This window comes from Anolis carolinensis, chromosome 3 (genome assembly GCF_035594765.1).
Source record: "Anolis carolinensis isolate JA03-04 chromosome 3, rAnoCar3.1.pri, whole genome shotgun sequence".
Classification (NCBI taxonomy): domain Eukaryota; kingdom Metazoa; phylum Chordata; class Lepidosauria; order Squamata; family Dactyloidae; genus Anolis; species Anolis carolinensis.
In genome coordinates, this window is record NC_085843.1 from 284,940,967 (window position 1) to 284,963,680 (window position 22,714).

Consider the following 22,714-nt stretch of genomic DNA (forward strand, 5'->3'; position numbering starts at 1 on the left):
CATCAGCCTTGGTGTGTCGCCACAGGTTTGCTTGATGGAAATTAGCAGCGATGTTTTCGGACTCAGGAGGATAGACTCAGAGCCAAGAAAGCTTCGAAAGGGAAATTGTAGAAACCTGCCGAGTTGTGTTTTGTTTAGGAAGTGGCTGGCAAGTGGTTGGCAATGCACCGTGTTGACTCAAGCGAAGTTGTCGTCTTGCTACTGGTTATCATAAGACCGATTCTCGCAAAGGGGAATCAGTAAGAACATTGGCTGAGCAGGGAGCGGTCAGCAAGGTCAGGAAATAGTGGACACTCGGGTTTCTGCCGAAGTCGGGTCACATCCCTTTGGGACATTTTGCCCGCAGCGTGTCTTGACTCAACATCTTTTCATGCGTCGCCACTTCCAGTTCCAAATCAAATGTGTTGATTTTTCTCCTTTTGACAAAGAAAGTGCATATTTCAATGCTGCTCATGAAACAATTTGTGAGATTCCAAAAATTATTTTTTGGGGGGGAGAAATTCTGTCAAAATATTTTTAAAACACTTTGCATAAAAAAAAGGCTGTGGTCCTACATCAAGCATAATTTTACACTCCTAGAATGTCATGGTGGTTGTACGATGCCACCTTGTTTATGCATTGCAGTTTTGCACAACTAAATGCATGCACAATGTACCTCCATGCCAAGCTGTGCTTATCCAGCCTTAAATATGGATGTTGTGCATTGGACCAGTCTAACACCCATCTGCTAGCAAGGAAGACACAACCAAAGCCTTTCTGACAGATGGCCATCCAGACTCTGCTTAAAAACTTGCAGAGAAAGATACTCCACCAGACTCTCAGGAAGCATATTCCGCTCTCAAACAGCTCTTACCATCAGGAATTTCTTCCTAATGTTTATTTATTTACAGTATTTATATTCCGCCCTTCCTTCTCACCCCGAACGGGACTCAGGGCAGATCGCAATGTACATATACATGGCAAATATTCAATGCCATTAGACATATAACATATATAACAGAGACACAGAGGCAATTTAACATTTTCCAGCTTCCGGCTTCCTGAGGTATTCTCGATTCCAGCCACAGAGGGGAAATGCTGCTTCATCATCCACTGTGACACCGAGTCCTTGATAGAGTATTTCCTCATTTTTCCACACAGTGTTGAACTTTTTTTATGGTGTATAAAAAAGGTATACTGTATATACTCGAGTATAAGCCTAGTTTTTCAGCCCTTTTTTTTAAGACTGAGAAAGCCCCCCTCGGCTTATACTCGGGTGAGGGTCCTGGTTGGCTTATATTTGGGTCAGCTTATACTCGAGAATATATGGTATATTTATTATTTTTCTCTATTATTATTGGTATTATTACATTTATTATTTTTCTCTGTTATTGTTGCTACTATTACATTTATTTTACTCTATTTTTATTATTATTATTATTAATACATTTATTATTTTACTCTGATCTTATAATTATTGCATTTATTATTTTACTCTATTTATTATTACTTGTATTATTTTCCTGTATTTATTATTATTATTATTACTTGTATTATTTGTATTATTTTACTCTATTATACATACATAAGCACATTTACATTGAAGAAGATGAGAATAATGATTTGATCAGAGCTGGACAGTCTTATCTTAAATTTGAGCTTTATATCAATATTCAAAAACATTTAACCTAATGATGCCTCAATTAATGTAATTTTATTGGTATCTATTTTTATTTCTGAAATTTACCACTCTCGGCTTATACTGGAGTAAATGTTTTCCCAGTTTTTGTGTGGTAAATTTAGGTGCCTCGGCTTATATTGGGGTCGGCTTATATTTGAGTATATACGGTAGCCTCCCTGCATAAAGTGGTACCTAAATTTCCTACTTGACAGATGCAACTGTCTTTCGGTTGCTTAGGTCAACAATGAACTAGGCTACTTAAAAGTCAGGCACTCAATCCGACCCGGGCTTGTTTCGAACTCATGACCTCTCGGTCAGTAGTGATTTATTGCAACTGGCTACGAACCAGCTGTGCCACAGTCGGGTTTAGTTGGTCTCTCTTTTCCTACAATTTTGATCCATTGCTCCATTATGTCCTGGTTGGTATCTAGAAGAGTAGAAAAGAAGCCGGTCCCTTCCTTCTTAATGTGACATCCTTTCCAATATCTAAACAGGGCTCTCATGTCCCTTTTCTTGGCTTTCTCTTCTGCACATTGAACACCCCCAGCTCCCTCAGCCATTCCTCAGGGGATTCATAGTTTCTACACGATTGAACATTTTGATCACATGTTCCATCTTGTCTGTATCCTTCTTAAACTGTCTGGCCCAGAGCTGGACACCGATAAAGAGGCCTGACCAAAGAAGAACAGAGTCAGACTTGACAGGGGATGATGGGGTGCAGAGTGGATTCCGAAAATTCATCATCCCGGTCTCACCTCCTTCTCCAGACTGTATTCCCATGCGGAGAATCAGTACTGGTCAAACAAACACTCCAGCAGGCGAAGTCCAACTGTTGATTGACTTTATTTACATGTCTATTTACAGTTTGCATTTCTCGGCTTCAGAGCATAGCACTCATAGTCCATCTTCAGCGAGAGCTCAAGCCGAACACCACAGATAAGATAAACAACACATTCCTCTGTCCAGAGGAAGTTCCCCCAAAGGCCGGAAGTCATGCCTGATAGGTCATAGCAATCATAACAGGCTGTCAGTCAAAACTAGCCTGCTGTTAACCATTTCATCACTGAAAAATACACACTCCTGCTCATCAGCAGTAAACACTTGATTTACATTTCATACAAAATGCAACCATACTCCAACAAGACTATGACTTCCTCTAGACATTAGGCTCCTTTTGGTGCAGCCTAGAATCGCATTGGCCTTTTTAGCTGCCGCATCACACTGTTGGCTCATGTTTATGTTGTGGTCTGCAAAAACTCCTTAATCCCTTCCATGTGCACTGTTTCCAGATTATTGTGTAAGCATAGGAGGGTGTAAAAGGGGAGAGGGGAGTTGAAAGGCCAGACCGAACACAAGGGCAAGCAAATAGCCCCCCAACCATGTTGGATTATGGTTGTATGTGTATGAAATGTAAATCAAGTGTTTTCTGCTGTTAGGCAAAAGTGTGTGTTTCAGCAATGAAACAGTTAACAGCAGACTAGTTTTGACTGACAGCCTGTTGGGATTGCTATGACCTATCAGGCATGATTTCCGGCCTTTGGAGGTCGGAACTTCCTTCGGACTGAGGAATGTGCTTTCTTTTCTCTGAGCGTGTTGAGCTGGTGCTTGCCGAGGCAAGAGGCGATGGAAGAACGTCAGGTCAGAGCGATGGCTTTTGCTGTGCTTTGTAAATATGTATTATAGATATTGAAATAAATGTTTGGACTTCAGACTACTGATGTGTTTGAGTCTGACATTGAACAGAGGAATTGGTGTGGCAGACGAATGCAACCAATTCATCAGGGTGCTGGAGAAGATGATTGATGGAGTTTGAAGAAACCCACCCGGCACGCACCCTGACCCCCACGCCGACAAACCACTGCACCCCAAAAGGGACATTCTTTCCAAAAGCGGCACTTGCACACCTCATGCTGTGATAAGCCACCAGCCTATGATCGCTATTTGCTGTCACACCTGGGAATGCAGATAATGTACCGTTGTTATGAAAACGAATAATCCAGCCTGGCAATTTGCTGTTTTTGAGGCTGGCAATGAGCTATTGCTATGGGCTAGTTGAGAGAATGGGTTCCTGTTGGGCCTTCATTGCTTCTGGAGCTCGATGCCTCTTCCCATTTCCACACACTGCTTTTTGTGTGTGAAAAGATGCCTTTTAATGATGTGTTTCTGCCCATCATTTTTGGAACCGTGCGGGAAAGAGAAGGATAAGATGATGCCGTCGGAAGGCATGAGTACTCAGGGGCACTTTCTCTCCATTAAGCGGATGCTTCGTTTCGTAAGCGTCTCTTCCATCACCCAAAAACAGAAAAATTGCCAGAGTGGAAATATTATGAGACAGCTTGAACGAACTGTACTTACAAGTCCCTAAAGATGAGCTGAGCCTGTTTATTTGAATATTAGGCTCACAAATTGGAAACCCAGAACAGGTCACAAGAATAACAATACGTAACAAAATTTGAAAATTTGCCTGTTGCTGTTTTGAAAGTGTTATTTCCTGTTCAATTGTGCAATGCTTACTTTGAAAGTAATTGTCCTACTCCAGAAACTTCGTTTTTGTGGCTGCCGCTAACTAGGTTGAATTGGTTGAGAATCAATGAGAAAGCTATAGCAAAATGTGCTGTAGGAAGTCCTTCCAGCAGAAGCAAAGTTTTTGTAATAAACTTTTTCCATGTTTTTATGATAGAACCAATTAGGAAATTATACTTATAACCCACAGATTCATACAACAGCTGACTGGCACAACCTGGGGATCACAACCAGACACAGTGAAGACATCTGCCCTTGCACTTTGCTACATTTTACCACATTAAAACAGTGGGCATGGCTCTCAAAGATGCTAGTGTTTTTGTTGTTATAATGTGAAATGTTCAATCAATTGTTGCTGTTGGATTGTGTATATGTGTTCTGACAAGCATTCCAGCAGCCCAGGAGTTAATTACATGCCAGCCCTGATTGATTACCTGGAGGGCCAATGGGTCAAGACTTCTGTTTCAACTATGTGGACGGAACATTCGTCATGAACTGTGGAATGTTGGGAGGTGCCTGCTAGCACTGATTACAGACTCGGCTTGCTAAGAGGACAAGCCATGTTTTGTCCTTGCCAAGGGAACATGAGTCCAGAGAGTGATGGTATTTAGTGTTGTATATAGCTTGTAAATAAAGATAGAGTTACAAGCTTGGTAGATACAGTGAATGCTGTGGGTATAGCATATCTTGATTTCAGTAAGGCCTTCGACAAAGTCCCCCATGACCACCTTGGTTAAGCAACCGAATCCAAAGGGTGCTTCTCTCTAATGCTTCCTCTTCATCTTGGAAAGAAGTGACCAGTGGAGTGCCATGAAGAGGATTCAGCCCTGGGCCCAGTTCTGTTCAACATCTTTATTAATGACTTGGATGAAAGTTTAGAGGGCAGGCTGATCAAGTTTGCAGATGGGCCCAAACTGGGAGGGAGAGCGAATACTCCACAGAAATGCATCTGAGTAATGGGCAGCTGTGAGGGGACTCAGGGCTATAAAGCAGAAGCAGGTGCAGCCAGCTCTTGCTGGTAACAAACTGACTTTAATGCCTTCGCTCCCCTGGTACTTGCTTCGAGTCTGCATCTGGATTTATTGCTGTTTCTTTGTCTGAAGTAAGAATGTTATTTGATTTGGGAGTTTATCAGAGACTGTGTTTGCCCTGTGACTTCCTTGCTTCCTTTTACATTATTCTGCTGAGTGTGCTGTACTTTATGTTTTGCTGAAGTAAAGCAGTTTTCATTTACTTACCACTGTGTTTTAAGGCTGTTCTTGAAAGACAAAACAGGACAGCTGGATGGCCATCTGTCGGGGGTGCTTTGATTGTGCTTTTCCTGCATGGCAGAAGGGGGTTGGACTAGATGGCCTATGTGGTCTCTTCCAACTCTATTATTCTATGAGTCTGTGAAACTGAAGGTGCTTTGGCTTGATGGAGAGCCTTGTCTTCTGAGCTCAGGTCACATATTTCAGGCAATCAATATCTTTTGTTGTCGTGTTGCTTTAAAGAAAGGGCGAAAGGAGTCCAGCAGCGGTCCTTCTTGCCGTGCCCAGCGTTTGCTTGCTTACCCTTTGCTGTCAAAGAAAGCCTTGAAAGATGAAACACCGGTCCCCTATGAATGAATGGAAGTCCATGGCTGTGAAGAAGTGTCCAAGAATGGAGCTGCGGACAGAAAACCCGCCAGGCTGTTGACTTACGTTCAGCGCTCCGTCCTAGAAATGCTGTTTTGTCATCAATATTTCTTCATTAGGAATAATGATTTTTCCACGTTCCCTGCCAGTGGCTTCCCGGCCGTCCAGGAGCCGGATGTGCCGTGCATCTCAAAGAGGCACTTATTGGAGGGACTCCGAAAGCGGCGACAATTAGAAAAATGGCATCTGGCGGCTCCGGGCGGAGAGGGAGGGGGCACCGCGGGGATGGCGGTTGTTATTGATGGCACCTCGGTGGGCACTTCAGCCGGATCCATTTACATGAGAAAGACATCACGGCCGGCTTTGCAGAGACGGCATGTTCTGTTTCTTTGGCTCTCTGTCATGCGCTGCTTTGCGGCCGTGGCAAAGCTCTGGGGGGTGACAAGAGGCACATAGGCATCCCAAAGACCCCTCTCTGCTGCGTTCCAATGAGGCAGGATGTGCTCCGTCCTTGGATGCTTAATTTGGGAGGATTCATTCATCGCGTTACCTAGCCTGGCTGGTCCCTTAGGCTCTGCGGAGACGCTAAGGCTGGATCTGTGCTGACATATATCCCAAATTATCAAAGCAGATAATACAGAATGATTGAACTGGATTATTTGTATTTATTACTAGATTTGCCCGGCCACGTGTTGCTGTGGCTTATGGGAATCATTTGTTGGCTAGGTGGAATAGCAGTGAAGAGCCTTGCATCCTCAAAGCCTGGCCGTTTTCGAGAGTAGCTGGAGTAGCACTCTGCTTAGAACTGGATTATATGAGGCCCCTTCTACACAGCTATATACAATCCACACTGAACTGGATTATATGGCAGTATGGACTCAAGATAATCCAGTTCAAAGCAGATAATCATCATCATCATCATCATCATCGCCTGCTCTGATTGAAGTCAAAAATCAGAAACTCCTCAAAGCACAGCAGACAAAAAACCACTACAAGAAAGCCGCTCTACAGACTAGAGCTGACAGCTGGCACAACAAAACATTGCATGGAAAGTTCCTTGACAAAATTGAAGGAGAAACTGATAAGGAGAAGACCTGGCTCTGACTCACGAATGGGACCCTGAAGAAGGAGACAGAAGGCCTGATCCTTGCAGCCCAGGAGCAAGACATCAGGACAAAGGCAATTTAGGCCAAGATCGAAAAATCAGGTGATGACCCAAAATGCAGACTCTGCAAGGAAACCGACGAAACCACTGATACTATCCTCAACTGCTGTAAGAAAATCGCACAGACAGACTACAAACAGAGGCACAACTACGTGGCCCAAATGATTCATTGGAACTTATGCCTCAAGTCCCACCTCCCAGCAGCAAAGAACTGGTGGGATCACAAACCTGCAAAAGTACTGGAAAATGAACACACAAAGATACTGTGGGACTTCCGAATCCAGACTGACAAAGTTCTGGAACACAACACACCAGACATCACAGTTGTGGAAAAGAAAAAGGTTTGGATCATTGATGCTGCCATCCCAGGTGACAGTCGCATTGACGAAAAACAACAGGAAAAACTCAGCCGCTATCAGGACCTCAAGATTGAACTGCAAAGACTCTGGCAGAAACCAGTGCAGGTGGTCCCGGTGGTGATCGGTACACTGGGTGCCGTGCCAAAAGATCTCAGCTGTCATTTGGAAACAATAGACATTGACAAAATCACAATCTGCCAACTGCAAAAGGCCACCGACTGGGATCTGTGCGCATCATCCGAAAATACATCACACAGTCCTAGACACTTGGGAAGTGTTCGACTTGTGATTTTGTGATATGAAATCCAGCATGTCTGTCTTGTTGGCTGTGTCATACAATATCGTTGTGTCAATAATATATTAAATAGAATCATAGAATCAGAATCATAGGATTGGAAGAGACTTGGTGGGGCATCCAGTCCAACCCATTCTGCCAAGAAGCAGGAAAATCGCATTCAAAGCACCCCTGACAGATGGCCACCCAGCTGCTGCTTAAAAGCCTCCAAAGAAGGAGCTTCCACCACACTCTAGGGCAGAGAGTTCCACTGGTGATCATCTCTCTCACACAATGAGGAAGTTCTTCCTCGTGTTCAGGTGGAATCTCCTTTCCTGCAGTTTGAAGCCATTGTTCCATTGCTTTTGCTTTCTTCTGGGGCTGAGAGTGTGACTTGCCCAATGGCTTTCCATTGTTGAACAGGGATTTGAACCCTGGTCTCCATAGTCAACGCTCAAAGCATTACACCATGCAGGCGCTCTGCAATGAGTACTATATTATTTTATTTCTTACCTTTCATCCAGTGTGGGCTTTGAAGCTGCTCACAATGTAGATTAATGGAAAATACAGCTAAAAACCCCAATCGTAACAGTAAAAATTGATTGAAGAAAAACCATTAAATGAACTATCCCCATTAAACATGACACTAATTTAAAACAGTGGAATAGCATTTGGCCAATATATATGAAAAGTATATCACACATCATTAAAAGGCCTTTCTGCCTTCACTAGTTATCAGCTCCAAGCAGACTTCCACAGCTGAATGGTGCATCTACACTATAGATTTAATGTAGTTTAACACCTCTTTAACCTCTTTGGCTCAATGCTATGAGAACTTGGGAGTTGTAGTTTGATTAATCAATACCTATTGTAGCAAAGCTACAATAGTTTCCAGGTATAACTAGAACACTCTAACAAAAGCCTCTGCCAATGTGATACTAAGGTCCCATCTACACTGCCATATGAAAGCCAGATTGTTAAAGCAGATCATGCACAGTATCTGTTTTGAACTGGATTATATGAGTCTACACTGCCTGATAATCCAGTTCAAAGCAGGTCATCTGGGTTTTATATGGCAGTGTAGAAGGGGCCTTACTGCATCAGTAAGGAGTCTAATGTCAAGAATTGAGGAAAGTGGAGTCTCCTTTTCTGGTGTTTGGATGGCCTTCTGTCAGGAGAGATCAGATTGTGTCTTCTTGCATGGCAAAAGGGGATCATCCAACTGTGTGATTTTATGACTTCATCGATATGTCTATAGCACCTTCTACACTTCCCCATAATCCAGATTATCTAAGAAAATAATCCACATGATCTGTTTTGAGCTGGATTATCTGAGTCTACAGTGCCATACAATCCAGTTCAAAGCAGATAATCTGGATTTTATATGGCAGTGTAGAAGGGGCATAAGAAAACATTCTAAATGTCATGGGGTCACTATAAATAATAATAATAATAAAACTTTATTTATATACCGCCCTATCTCCCGGATGGGACTCAGGGCGGTTTACAGTCATAAAAGCAACACAAACATTACATAACAACATAATAACACATTATTAAACAAAGTAAAATAAATTATTAAACAAAGTAAATCTGCCTGGGAGTCAAATGGAAACACTTTCCCTGAATCTTTTGAAACGGGCTGGATGGCCATCTGTTGGAAGGGCTTGGTTGGTGCCTTCCGGGCTGTGTCGCAGGCTGGTTAGCGGTCAGCTGCAATAAATCACTCTGACCAAGAGGTCATGAGTTCGAGGCCACCGCGTGTCGGGGTGAGCACCCGACAATTAAAAATAAAACATAGCCCCTGCTCGTTGGTGACCTATGCAACCCGAAAGATAGTTGCATCTATCAAGTAGGAAATGTAGGTACCACTTATATGTGGGGAGGCTAATTTACAGCACCATAAAAATCATCCAGCTGCAGTTGGAATGAGGAAGTTGCCATCGCAGTGGATGATGAAGCAGCTGCTCCCCCTGTGGCTGGAATCAAGCATACCCTCAGGAAGCTGGAAGCTGGAGAAGGTTTAAATTGCCTCTGTGTCTGTCTCTGTCTCTGTTCTATGTCATATGGCATTGAATGTTTGCTTTATATGTGTGCAATGTGATCCGCCCTGAGTCCCCTTTGGGGTGAGAAAGAAGGGCAAAATATAAATACTGCAAATGAATAAATAAATAAATTCCTGCTTGGTGGAAGGGGCCTGGACTGGATGGCCTTTGGAGGTCTCTTTTCCAAAGCTGGGATGGTATGGCTCATGGTTTCCTGTGTCTCCTCTTTATCGCAGGCCGCTGTGCACATTGTGGAGAGAACGTTGTCGGGGAGGGGACCGGCTGCACCGCGATGGACCAGGTCTTCCACGTGGAGTGCTTCACCTGCATGACCTGCAACAACAACCTCCGGGGCCAGCCCTTCTACGCGGTGGAGAAGAAAGCCTTCTGCGAGCCTTGCTATATTGTAAGTACACTCTACGCTCTTTCTCCTTCACTATGTGTATAGTGGTTTATATGCTCCAGCGCAGGGAGCCCACGCCTCTCCGCATATACTTTTGCTGATGCTGAAACCAAAAGCAATAAGCAGCGTCGTCGTCATGGCCAGAATTCTTTATTAGGGGTGTGCAAATCTTCGTTTTTAATTAGTAATAATAATAATAATAAGACTTTATATTTATTTATTTATTTGTTTGTTTATTTGCAGTATTTATATTCCGCCCTTCTTTCTCACCCCGAACGGGACTCAGGGTGGATCACATTATACACACATAGGGCAAACATTCAATGCCCATAAACACATCAAACAGAGACCGAGACAGACAGACGCAGAGGCAATTTAACCTTCTCCTGAGGGGATGGTCGATTCTGGCCACAGGGGGGAGCAGCTGCTTCATCATCCACTCTGACGGCACTTCCTCATTCCAATGTCGTAAATTAGTTAAACTTGCCTCCCCACTTTTATAAGTGGTACCTTATCTCCTACTTGATAGATGCAACTATCTTTCGGGTTGCTAGGTCAGCAATGAGCAGGGGCTATTTTTTTTTAATTGACGGGTGCTCACCCCGCCACAGGCTGGCCTCGAATTCATGACCTCATGGTCAGAGTGATTTATTGCAGCTCCTCAACAGCCTGCGCCACAACCCGGCCCCTTCTCCACCCTTCTCCCAGAAGGGACTCAGAATGGATAAATAGATACAGGCAAACATTCAATGCTGTATTACAATACAATGAGATGCACATACACAAACAAAGGCAAAGGCTTCTCCTTTCATTTCCAGCTCTTGGAGGTGGCGCTCATCTCTGGCTCTGGGGGAGGTAGTAAAGGTAAAGGTAAAGGTTTTCCCAAGTCGTGTCCAATTCTGGGGCAGGTACCCTTTTCCATTTCCAAGCCAATGAGCCTGTGTTGCCACATCCTGATCATGTGACCAGCATGTCTGCTTGGAGTGTCTTTATGCCTTTCCTGCCAAAGCGGTACCTATTTATCTACTGTCGCACCTCAGGTTAGCTTCACCTTGCTGTATACACCAAACTGCACACAGGTTGAAGTCTTTTTAGTTTATTAGAAAATAGAAGATAAAAAGTTCTTTAAAAGCAAAAGTACAGTTCCAAAAGATGGTTGCAAAATAAACTCATAGAGAATAATTCCAGAAATCACAAGGAATAAACAAAGTCCCTTCAGAGCATAACAAAGTCCCAAGAACATGAACACATAGGCTTCAAGGTAATCCAGGAAAACGAGAGCTTGCTTCTTGCTAGAACAAAAGTTGCTTTGACAAAGGTTTGTCTCCAAACACATTGCTTTAATACCCTTTGCAAAGCATGAAAGCATTTCTCTGGCCTCTGACCTCCCTCTTGTTTGCGATTCTCACACTCCTCCAAACCCTGAATTCCAAACAGTCAGCTCGATCTAGGGAGCCTGTTTCATCAAGGTCAGCCTGCTCGTTAGTTTGCTGAGCCTCATTATCAGACTGAGAACTGTCCTCCTTTTCCAAGTCCATTTGCACCTGGCTAGTTTCAGTATCATCAACATCAACACCATTCCTTGCTGTGGGAAAATGAACTTGCACTCTCTGTTCCTCATCTTCTACAACAGGGATATTTTGAACCTGATTTTGAACCTGAATCCCATCATCCCCATCAGAGTCAATCTGAGGATTCAGCTGAGTCACAACATCTACTTGCATTTGCATATTTTCAAACTGCTAGGTTGGCAGGAGCTAGGGCTAACAGCAAGAGCTCACTGCATCCCGTGGATTCGAACTTACAACCTTCAGGTCAGCAGTTTAGCAGCACAAGGGTTTAACCCATTGCACCACCATGGCCCATAGTAAGTCGTATCTAATTACTATGTTTTGTATAAACAAGCAGATATTATGAAACAGGTGGAGGCGGCATGAAAAAACTTAAGCATCAGAACTCACCCAAGACATTTTCGTTTGAATTCTGTAGTGCCCGGGAGCCTATCAAACTCAGTTTCATTTTCAGCACAAGCAAAGGAAGCCAAAAAGGATGCATTTCCTCTTTCAATTAATAGCTTCCTGCCATGAGGAGAGGAAAAGATAAAGATCTTGCAGAACTACAACTCCCAGGATGCCATCACATTGAGCCATAGTAGAAAAAGTGGTGCGAAACTGCATTACATCGACAATATAGATGCACAGTAATGGACAGGATGGAGTTGGTGGCATAATCACCAAACTATAAATGCCAGGATTCCATGTCATTGAGCCAGTGAAGTTCAAGTAGTATCAAACTGCATTATTTCTACACTGTAGATGCAGCCTCTTGCTAAGTACAAATGTTGCAAAACTCCTCAGATGTCAGTCCAGTTATAGAGGTGCAAGTCCCAAACTCAATTTTGAATAACAACAACAATAACAACAACAACAATAACAACATTTGCGCCTTCATTCACTGTATTTCATTAAAACATTTCTATTGTGACCTTTGTCACACAATTTAAAACATTTCCAGATCGAAGCCATAAATGATTTGCGCAATATAAAAACATATTAAGCACAACGCTAACGAAAACCACTTCAAAAGCAACAGTGGAAACCACTTTAAAGCTATAATTTTAGGAACACGTGAAATAAATTATTCTTATTTCCATTTATAGCCTGCCATTTTCCTTATAATGTGACTTGGGGCGCCTTATGTATTAGTAAAACCAGGACAGATCCAAAGTCACAAAAACATAAATAAGGGTGCATTTACACTGTCAAATTGGTGCAGTTAGACACCGCTTTAACTGTCAAGGCTCAATGCTATGGAATCATAAAAGTTGTAGTTTTATGCCTTTTGCCGGGGGCCGCAGTGGCACAGTGGGTTAAACCCTTGTGCCGGCTGAACTGCTGACCCGAAGACTTGAAAGTCGGCTGTTCAAATCCTCAAGACAAGGTGAGCTCCCTTCTGTCAGCTCCAGCTTCCATGAGGGGACATGAAAGAAGCCTCCCAGCAGGGTGATAACACATCCGGGCATCCCCTGGGCAACGTCTTTGTAGACGGCCAATTCTCTCACACCAGAAGTAACTTGCAGTATGTTCTCAATTCACTTTTGATATATTTAAAAAATATATTTCGCCTTCTCTTCCAAATGGTGCGTTGCCTCACCAAACTACATTTCCCATGGATTTTATAGTAATGAGCCAGGGTAGTTAAATTGGGGTCAAACTGCATTCATTCTACATTTTTGATGGACTTTTGGTTTACCTTTCTTCTCACACAAAGGCCTCCTTATCGCGTTTTGAAGGTGAACCCATCAAAAGCTTGATCATATTTCTTTTTAGCATGGAAATAAAAATTTATAGTGGCATATAGAAAACGTTTAAGGCCAGCCTCATTGAATTTGTGGTTCTTCCTGGAAATGAAGAAAAACTTCTTGGGGGAAAAGGTTACAATCAAAGTTGTGCCGTCTCTGCTTAGGAATGTCCTATAGAGCTGAATTAATTGGATAGTTCTTCCATTGTCCCTCGGAAACGGGAAGCGCAAGTCTCTCTTTGGAAAAAACAAGAGACACATCTCAAGGTGCTCCATTGAGGGATGTTTTATTGCCAGCACATTTCGACCCACATATTATCTCAAAGGCTTTTTGAAGGACTACATAAAACATCATAAAACTAGTCACATAAATGCATAATATAGTTACAAGTTGAGTCTCTCTTATTCAAAGTGCTTGGAACTAGAAGTGTTTCAGATCACTTTTTCTCAAATTTTGAAATATTTGTTTCCTGAAATAAATCCAATTTTAAATGCAAAATTCATTGATGTTGGGTGTTGTGACTCAGATGGAGCCTCAGAGTGACTCTGATGGGGATTATGGGATTCAGGTTCAAGATGATGGGATTCAAGTTCAAGATGATGGGATTCAGGTTCAAGATGATGGGATTCAGTTTCAAGATGATGGGATTCAGGTTCAAGATGATGGGATTCAGGTTCAAGATGATGGGATTGTGGTTCAAGATGACTCTGATGGGAATTATGGGAGTCAGGTTCAGAGTGTTCCTGCTGTGGAAGATGAGGAACAGGGAGGCTTTCCCATGGCAGGGAATGGGGTTGATGATACTGAAGCTAGCCAGGTGCAAATTGACTCAGGAAGGGAGGACAGCTCCCAGTCTGATAGCATACAGACAGACGCTAACGCTAACGAGCTGTCCGGCCTTGACGAAACGCAATCTTTAGATCGAGCTGGCCGTTTGGAATTCCAGGTTCACAGAAGTGTTATAATAGCAAACAAGAGGGAGGTCAGAGGCCAAAGAAATGCTTTCATGCTAGGCAAGGGGGGTATTAAAAGAGTATGCTGAGAGAGAAATCTTTGTCAAATCAACTTCTCGTTTGAGTCAAGAAGCAAGCTCTTGCTTTCCTGGATTATCTTGCAGCCTTTGTGTGTTCATGTTCATGGGACATTGTCATGCATTGATGGAACCTTGTTTTATGCTTAATGTTTTCTTGGATTATTCTTTATAGCCTTGTTTTGCAACAATTTTTTGGAAGTTTGCTTTTGCTTTTGAAGAACTATTTATTTCCTATTTCCTAATAAACTACAAAAGACTTCAACCTGTGTGCAGCCTGGTGTATTTAGATAGGTGAAGCTAACCTGAAGTGCGATATTGCATCTACACCTTGTATACATAGCATGCATGTAATGTTATATTCTCTCTCTCTCTGTGTGTGTGTGTGTGTGTGTGTGTGTGTGTGTGTAACAAATAAAGTTACTTTGGGAGACTATTTACAATTATTTACATAATTGGGTTGCTGTGAGCTTTCCAGCCTGTATGGCCATATTCCAGAAGCATTCTCCCCTGACATTTGCCCATATCTATGGCAGGCATCTTCATAGATATGAGTGAAATGTCAGGAGAGAATGCCCTCTGGAACATGGCCATGCAGCCCAGAAAACTTACAGCTACCCAGTTATTCTGGCTATGAAAGCCTCTGAAAGTACCACAATTGTGACCGATAGTATTAGTGAATATGAAGCAGTTTCAGATTTCTAACTCCAGGGTTCATTCACACTAGCCACTTATTTGGATCCAGTTCAGCCTAACTTGTTTTTGAAAAACCCATCCTCTACTTGATCTATTTCTTTCTTATACCTTTCCATTATTGCATTCTAATCATGAGACTCATCACAACAGGATTCAATGATGTCTGTTGCATCATTCGTGCCTTCTTGTCTTAAGAGTTCAAGTTCATCTTATTTAGTTTCTGTGTTCTGTTCATTAGTGGACAAACCTCTAATAGCCTCCCATTATTACATTCCAGTCATGAGACTCCTCTCAACAGGATTCAGTAGTGCCTATGGCATGATTCTTGCTTTCCTATGTTAAGAGTTCAAGGTCATCTTATTTATTTTCCATGCTCTGTGTATGGAAAATAAATAAGAATCCCTTCCTTATTCTTTTCTGGTGTTTTCTGCCCATTCTCGGAATGCCGAACCCCTTGAAGTCCCCTTGTATCATTAACACAATTATTCCTTTAGTACACTGCTTTTAAAACATCTGTCTGTTTGTGTTGTCGAAGGCTTTCATGGCCGGGATGATAGGGTTGTTGTATGTCTTTCGGGCTGTGTGGCCATGTTCCAGAAGTATTCTCTTCTGATGTTTCGCCCACATCTATGGCAGGCATCCTCAGAGGTTGTGAGGCAGGGATAAACTAGGTAAGGAAGGAGAGTCCAGGGTGTGACAAGAGTCCTTTGTCAGTTGGAAGCCAGTGCTAATGTTTCAGTTAATCACCCTAATTAGCAGTTAATCACCCTAATTAGTTACCAGTATTAAAAAACTCAAAAATCAGAACAATAGATGGGAAGCAACAGTCTGAGGGCAGAGGAGCCCCAAGGATGGCTAATGACTCTGAACAAAGGATGCCCCCCAGGCAAGAGACAAACCTTTCCAATGCTAATTAGAGACATGACGAACACAACTTCCCTTGTTGCTGATGCTGTTGTTAGATGAGATCACTCCGCCCTGTGTTTCTCTATACGTTAAAACCGTTACCCCCTAAAAATATATTGGCTACAGAGTTGATGAGAGGGAAAAGTTTTGCAATCCCAGCTTACCCTTCCAAGTTATATTTTCCCATTTTTAAAGCATTTCTGGTGGTTTGGGGTCGGAGAGCAAATTAATTGATAACATTTGAAGGTGTTTGTAGGTCATTTAAAGTCCTTTTGGGGTGCAAAATCACCTGAAATTTTGGCTTTTGGGAAAAGGGGGGAGGTTATGTTTCTTCTGTCTATCAAAGTTTTGCATTTGCAATGGGGAAATCTTCTAAACGGAGTGTGGGTTGTCCCCATATTTGCCGCTTGAGCACTGAACCTGCTGCGGATGGGAGGCCCATCTGCATTCGGCGGCTCCGTAATGTTTGGAGATTATTTAATCTAATTACTTGCACACTTCATTAGCCTGAGTGAATTGTTGGCCAGGGTTCAGCCCGCTCCCTCTGTTCAAAGGTAAAAGGATGAGTAAGAAAACACAGAAGGATCCTCACTGTCCTCTTTTTAGATTTATCATCCCACCTTTGTTATGGCATAAAAGGAGGGTAATTGGCTGGCAATAGGAGCCCCTTCTGCAAGACCAAACAGAACCTAAAGGTGTGGATCAAAACATTCATTGCTCGTTTGGGCACTTTTTCATTGCCCACAACAGTGGTCCAAGGGTTTGCAACCTCTCTTCTCTCAGGAGGCTCAGAGCAGTGAAAGAAATACTAAGAATTAAATGTTCAAAGTGAATGCAAATGGAAAATATGAATAGCAACCCTGCCTTGTGATTGACTGGCATGCATTTATACTTAAGGTAGAGAACCAACATTTTGTCATAGTTTAGATTTTGGAGTAAGAGTCTAGAGCAGTGGTTCTCCACCTTCCTAATGCCGCTACTCCTTAATACAGTTCCTCATACTGTGCTGACCCCCAACCATAACATTATTTTCATTGCTACAGTAGAGTCTCACTTATCCAACTTAAAGGTCCGGCAGAACGTTGGATTAGCGAATATGTTGGATAATAAGGAGGGATTAAGGAAAAGCCTATTAAACATCAAATTACATTCCGATTTTACAAATTAAGCACCAAAACATCATGTTTAACAACAAATTTGACAGAAAAAGTAGTTCGATATGCAATAATGCTATGTAGTAATTACTGTATTTACAAATTTAGCACCAAAATATCACGATGTATTGAAAACATTGACTACAAAAATGTGTTAGATAATCCAGAATGTTGGATAAGCTAATGTTGCATAAGTGAGACTCTACTGTACTTCATAATTGTAATTTTGCTACTGTTATGAATTGTAATGTAAATATCTGATATACAGGATATAGAGTAGAGTCTCGCTTATCCAAGGTTCTGGATAATCCCAGGCATTTTTGTAGTCTATGTTTTCAATATATCATGATATTTTGGTGCTAAATTCGTAAATACAGTAATTACAACATAACATTACTGCGGATTGAACTGCTTTTTCTGTCAAATTTGTTGTATAACATGATGTTTTGGTTCTTAATTTGTAACATCATAACCTAATTTGATGTTTAATAGGCTTTTTCTTAATCCCTCCTTATTATCCAAGATATTCACTTATCCAAAGTTCTGCTGGCCCGTTTAGCTTAGATAAGTGAGACTCTACTGTATTTTCATTTACTGAACCAAATTTGGCACAAATACACAATACGTCCAAATTTGAATACTGGTAGGGTTGGGGAGGGGGATTGATTTTGTCATTTGAGAGTTGTAGTTCACCTACAATCAAAAAGCATTCTGAACTCCACCAATGATTGAATTGAACCAAACTTGGCACACAGAACTCCCATGACCAACAGAAAATACTGTGAGGGTTTGGTGGGCATTGACCTTGAGTTTTGGAGCTGTAGTTCACCTACATCCAGATAGCTCTGTATTGACTCAGGCAATTATGGATCTGGACCAAACTTGGCATGAATACTCAATATGCCCAAATGTGAACACTGGTGGAGTTTGGGGAAAATAGACCCTGACATTTGGGAGTTGTAGTTGCTGGGATTTATAATTCACCTACAATCCAAGAGCATTCTGAAGCCCACCAACGTTAGAATTGAGCCAAACTTCCCACGCAGAACCTGTATGACAGCCAGAGAGATCTTCAGCCTTCTCTGCCAAAGGGGTTCCGAAGACCATCAGAAACATATGTTTTCTGATGGTCTTTAGTGACCCCTCTGACACCCCACTCGCAACCCCCCAGGGGTCCCGACCCCTAGGTTGAGAAACACTGCTCTAGAGAGTAGGATTCAAGTCCCCACTCAGCCATTGAAACCTTGGGTGAGTTACAAGGATTGCAAAGGCAAACACTCTTTGAACAAGTTTTGCCAAGAAAACCCTACCTTATGGTTTCCAAAAGTTGGAAACAACGACAAATTTTAGTAACAGTTGCACTATAGCACTTTTCTCTCAAATCTGTTTTGCAACCAGTGATGCATCTGTCCATGAGTCAGTTTCTTGACTCCTTGTAAAATAAGAGTTAATGCACAGCAGTGGTTTCCACAATCCTAGTTGCACTGTGGTCATGGATGAGAAGTTATGCACCTCCCTAGAAGGCAGAACCCCATGTGCAACCATTATACTTGTGCAACTTTGCTACTACTAAGCAAAGAAACTTAGGTGCATGCAAATACCAACATCCATAATTTTAGGAATCCCTTTCAAAGAGACACTGTTCCCTTTTGGCTCTACATCCTCCACAAAGGTGATTTGGGTGTGGATATGCACCAAAGGCACGGCAGGTAAATGGACATAGCAATGTACTCCAGTGTTACAATAGTTGCTTTCCAGGGATGTGTAGCTGGAGCATTACCCCCCACTTGCATGGAGGGTTTAGGATTCGGGTCTCTCTTTGGCCTTAGAAGCATGACTAGTTTGCCAAGCGTGACTACGGTGCATCTACACTGTTCAATGAATGCAGCATGATGCCACTTGAAAACCAGTGGCTGGATGCCTGGGTGAGATATGTATATGTTTACCTCTATGGCTGGATATTTGATGTAGAACACTGGTGTTTGGTTCAAACCTGCAAAAGCAAGGTTTTGCACATGATGCTCCTGCACATATTTAAATGGCTTCACTTGGGTGTTGCAAGAAATAGCAAAGACTTGGAAAGTCAAGGAAGAAAGTGCAAAGGCAGATTCACAGTTGAACATGAAGAAAACATGCATAAGCAACAGTCGAACATGAAGAAAACATGCATAAGCAACCGTCAAACATGAAGAAAACATGCATATTACTGGAGAAGACCATTACAGAAGTGCAGGGCATTGAGAAAAGAAAAAAAAATGACCACATCTAGTTTACATAACTTTAAGGTAGATGAAGCAGACGTTCAAACAGCTCAAGTGTTTCCGCAACTTGGATCAATTATTCAGAATGCAAATCAGAAGTGTAGGCTTCGTCTTCTAAACTGTAGAGTTAATGCAGCTCAAAAAGGCCAAAGACCTTGTAAAACTACAACTCCCAGGATTATATAGCATTGAGCCACAGCAGTTAGAGTGGGATCAAACAGCATTAGTTCTGCAGTGAAGATGTACTCTCAGATAGTTCTTTTAAAAGCCCTGTCCCACCAGGATATAAATAGAAGAGAAGTGAATGGATTAGAGGTTTTAGTTTTGAAATACTTTACAAAACCTGGAGTGGATCCACTGCCTCAATGAAGACGGAAGGCCTGGGCTGTGGCGCAGGCTGGTGAGCAGCCAGCTGCAGCCAGCTGCAACAAATCACTCTGATCATGAGTCATGAGTTTGAGGCCAGCTCGGAGCCTATGTTTGTCTTGTCTTTGTTCTATGTTAAAGGCATTGAATGTTTGCCTTATACGTGTAATGTGATCCACCCTGAGTCCCCTTCGGGGTGAGAAAGGGGGAATATAAATACTGTAAATAATAAATAAATAAATAAGCCTGCAGCAATGACCAACCGAACCTCCTTCCACCTCCTTCCGGCTGAAACCCTTGGATAAAGGAGGCGAGGATGTTCAGCTCCCCGTCTCCCGTCGTTTTTCTTGCCACAGAATTGGTTGCTTAGGATTAGAAGCAGGACAGGAGCCCCAGAAGGCTGGCATGGCGTGCTTTGCATTGCAAATGCGGAATCTGCTAATGTGTTTCCAATTATCCATCCTGCGCCTTCGCTCAGCTTCTCTTCATTTGCCATTATTCATTTCCTCTTGGGAGCCTTGTCGGGCTTCTCCCTCCCGCTGGCCGGCCAAGGCGCTCAGAACGGTTTTGCAATTAATTAATCTGTGGGAGGCCACCAACGCCTCTCTCTTCTGGGAGACCTTGGGTTGTCTTTTCCATTATGCTACATCACGTTGGGAACCTAGGGTGCATCTAGGCTGTGCAATGAATGCAGCGTGATGCCGCTTGAAATGCCCTGACTCAGTGCCATGGGTTCGTAGGAGTTGTAGTTTTACATGACATTTACTGCCAGTGAGTTCTGGTGCCTTACCAAACTACAGCTCCATAGTATTGAGACTACAACGTAAAAGATCTGTTGGACCAAAAGTGTGGTAATCATCTCTGTTCCTTTACTCAAACACCAACTCAAGGATCCAATACAATGGATGCTTAAGTAGCATCAAACTGCTATAACTCTACTGTGCAGACATCCTTCAAGACACTAGGAGAAGGAGTGCTACTCATCCCAGAGGGATGCATCTATGTTGTAGAACTGAATGCAGTTTGACACCACTTTGACTGACATGGCTCAATACTACGAAGCTGGGCTTTGGCGAAGCACCAGCACTTACTGGCATTGCTGTGATTCAATGTCTCCTCAGTCTTTGGCTCTCCAGATGTTTTGGACTTCAGGTTCCACCTGTTAGGGTCAATGTCCAGGAATTCTGGAACCTGAAGTCCAAAAACTGAAAAGCCATTGAATCACACAGCACAAACAGATGGCTCCATTTGATCCAGGAAAATGGCCCCGGGAAGGTTTTTGGAAAGCCATTGGGGAATAGTGAATAGGATGGATGAACATTCTTGGAGCCACTCCTGGCCCAACTCCTCCACCCTCACTTTTCCCCCAAAAATATCTGTCCTGTCTCTAGCTCCCTATGATGTGTAAGAGTCTGGAGAACTACCGAGAAAAGTAGAAAATATTGACCTATATGGGTGCCCTATAAGTAAAAGCAGCTTTATATGCATTTAACATGCCACATTTGCAAGCCAAACTTTTGCAGATTTGATTAATACATTCTCTTTGGGAATTTCTATGTCCTACAGGGAGTCTCAATGGTCATCTTCTGCCAGATGTTGACTATCGAGTCATGGTGGTGACTTGTGGAATTCCCATTTTTATTAGGGTTCAATGCTCTGAAAGTGAAGGGCCTATACTATAGTTGCCTTATGTTGTGACTCAGCTGGAACCTCAGATTGACTCTGATGGGGATTGTGGGATGCAGATTCAAAATCAGGCTCAAAATGTCCTTGTTGTAGAAGATGAGGAAAAGGGAGTTTTTCCCACAGCAGGGAATGATGTTGATGATACTGAAACTAATCAGGTGCAAATTGACTTGGAAAAGGAGGATAGTTCTCAGTCTGATAGCAAGCTGTCTGACGCTAACAAGCAGGCTGACCTTGATGAAACCGGATCCTTGGATCAAGCTGACCGTTTGGAATTCAGGGTTTGGAGGAGTATGACACTAGCAAACAAGAAGGAGGTCAGAGGCCAAAGAAATGCTTTCATGTTTTGCAAAGGGTATTAAAGCAATGTGTTTTGAGACAAAACTTCATCAAAGCAACTTTCGTTCTACCCAGAAGCAAGCTCTCGTTTTCCTGGATTATCTTGCAGCCTATGTGTTCATGTTCTTGGGACTTTGTCATGCTCTATTGGTACTTTGTTTATTCCTTGTGATTTCTGGAATTATTCTCTATGAGTTTATTTTCCAATGATCTTTTGGAACTTTACTTTTGCTTTTAAAGAACTTTTTTATCTTCTATTTTCTAATAAACTGAAAAGACTTCAATCTGTGTGCAGTTTGGTGTATATAGCAAGGCGAAGCTAATCTGAGGTGCGACACCTTAGATATCTATTTAAAGCAGGGATGGGCAAACTTAAGCCCTCCAGATGTTTTGGCCTTCAGCTCTCACAATTCATAACAGCCAGTACCCAAACATAATACCATAAAATGAAGGACTGCAACCATAGTCCACAATAACATGAATAGCTTTCCTGTGATGACTCATGGGCCATGTAGTCCCGTTCCTGGTACTATTGAGGCAGATGAAGAGGAAAACTTGGGTTTCCCACCGTTTCAGCCAGAATTGGAGCCCTTGCACCTGCAAGATGTTTGCCCACAAGAAGTCAGCCAAACAAGCCTTGAGCAGAAACCTCCCCCATTTTCTCGCCGGGATAATTATAATCGAGATAGAGGCGCTAGGGAGGCAAATCGCAGAAGCGCCAGGATTGCTGCCAGACAATTAGCTGATTAAGCCTGTTTCCCTTGGGAAATCTTAAGGAGTCATGCATCTGGACACAGTATGGGTTTCGTTTCTTGTTCCCCAGGGAAAGTGTTCCTTGGCGGGAAAACAAGATCCTATATAGGTGTTTACCGGCAAAGAAATCCTTGCGGAGTCAATTCGTCAGCTTCGGGAGTGAGATCGTGTGTGGAC

At 42.6% G+C, this 22,714-nt stretch overlaps 1 protein-coding gene across 3 annotated transcripts in view; it reads left to right on the top strand.

The window, feature by feature from the left end:
- Positions 1-22,714, top strand: part of lpp (LIM domain containing preferred translocation partner in lipoma) — a 420,779-nt gene that overhangs the window by 351,249 nt on the left and 46,816 nt on the right. For all 3 annotated transcript variants that reach the window (XM_062976935.1, XM_062976933.1, XM_062976934.1), the window contains one exon: positions 9,879-10,048. In XM_062976935.1, coding sequence (XP_062833005.1) covers positions 9,879-10,048 — 170 coding nt within the window. The remainder of the gene's footprint in view (positions 1-9,878; positions 10,049-22,714) is intronic.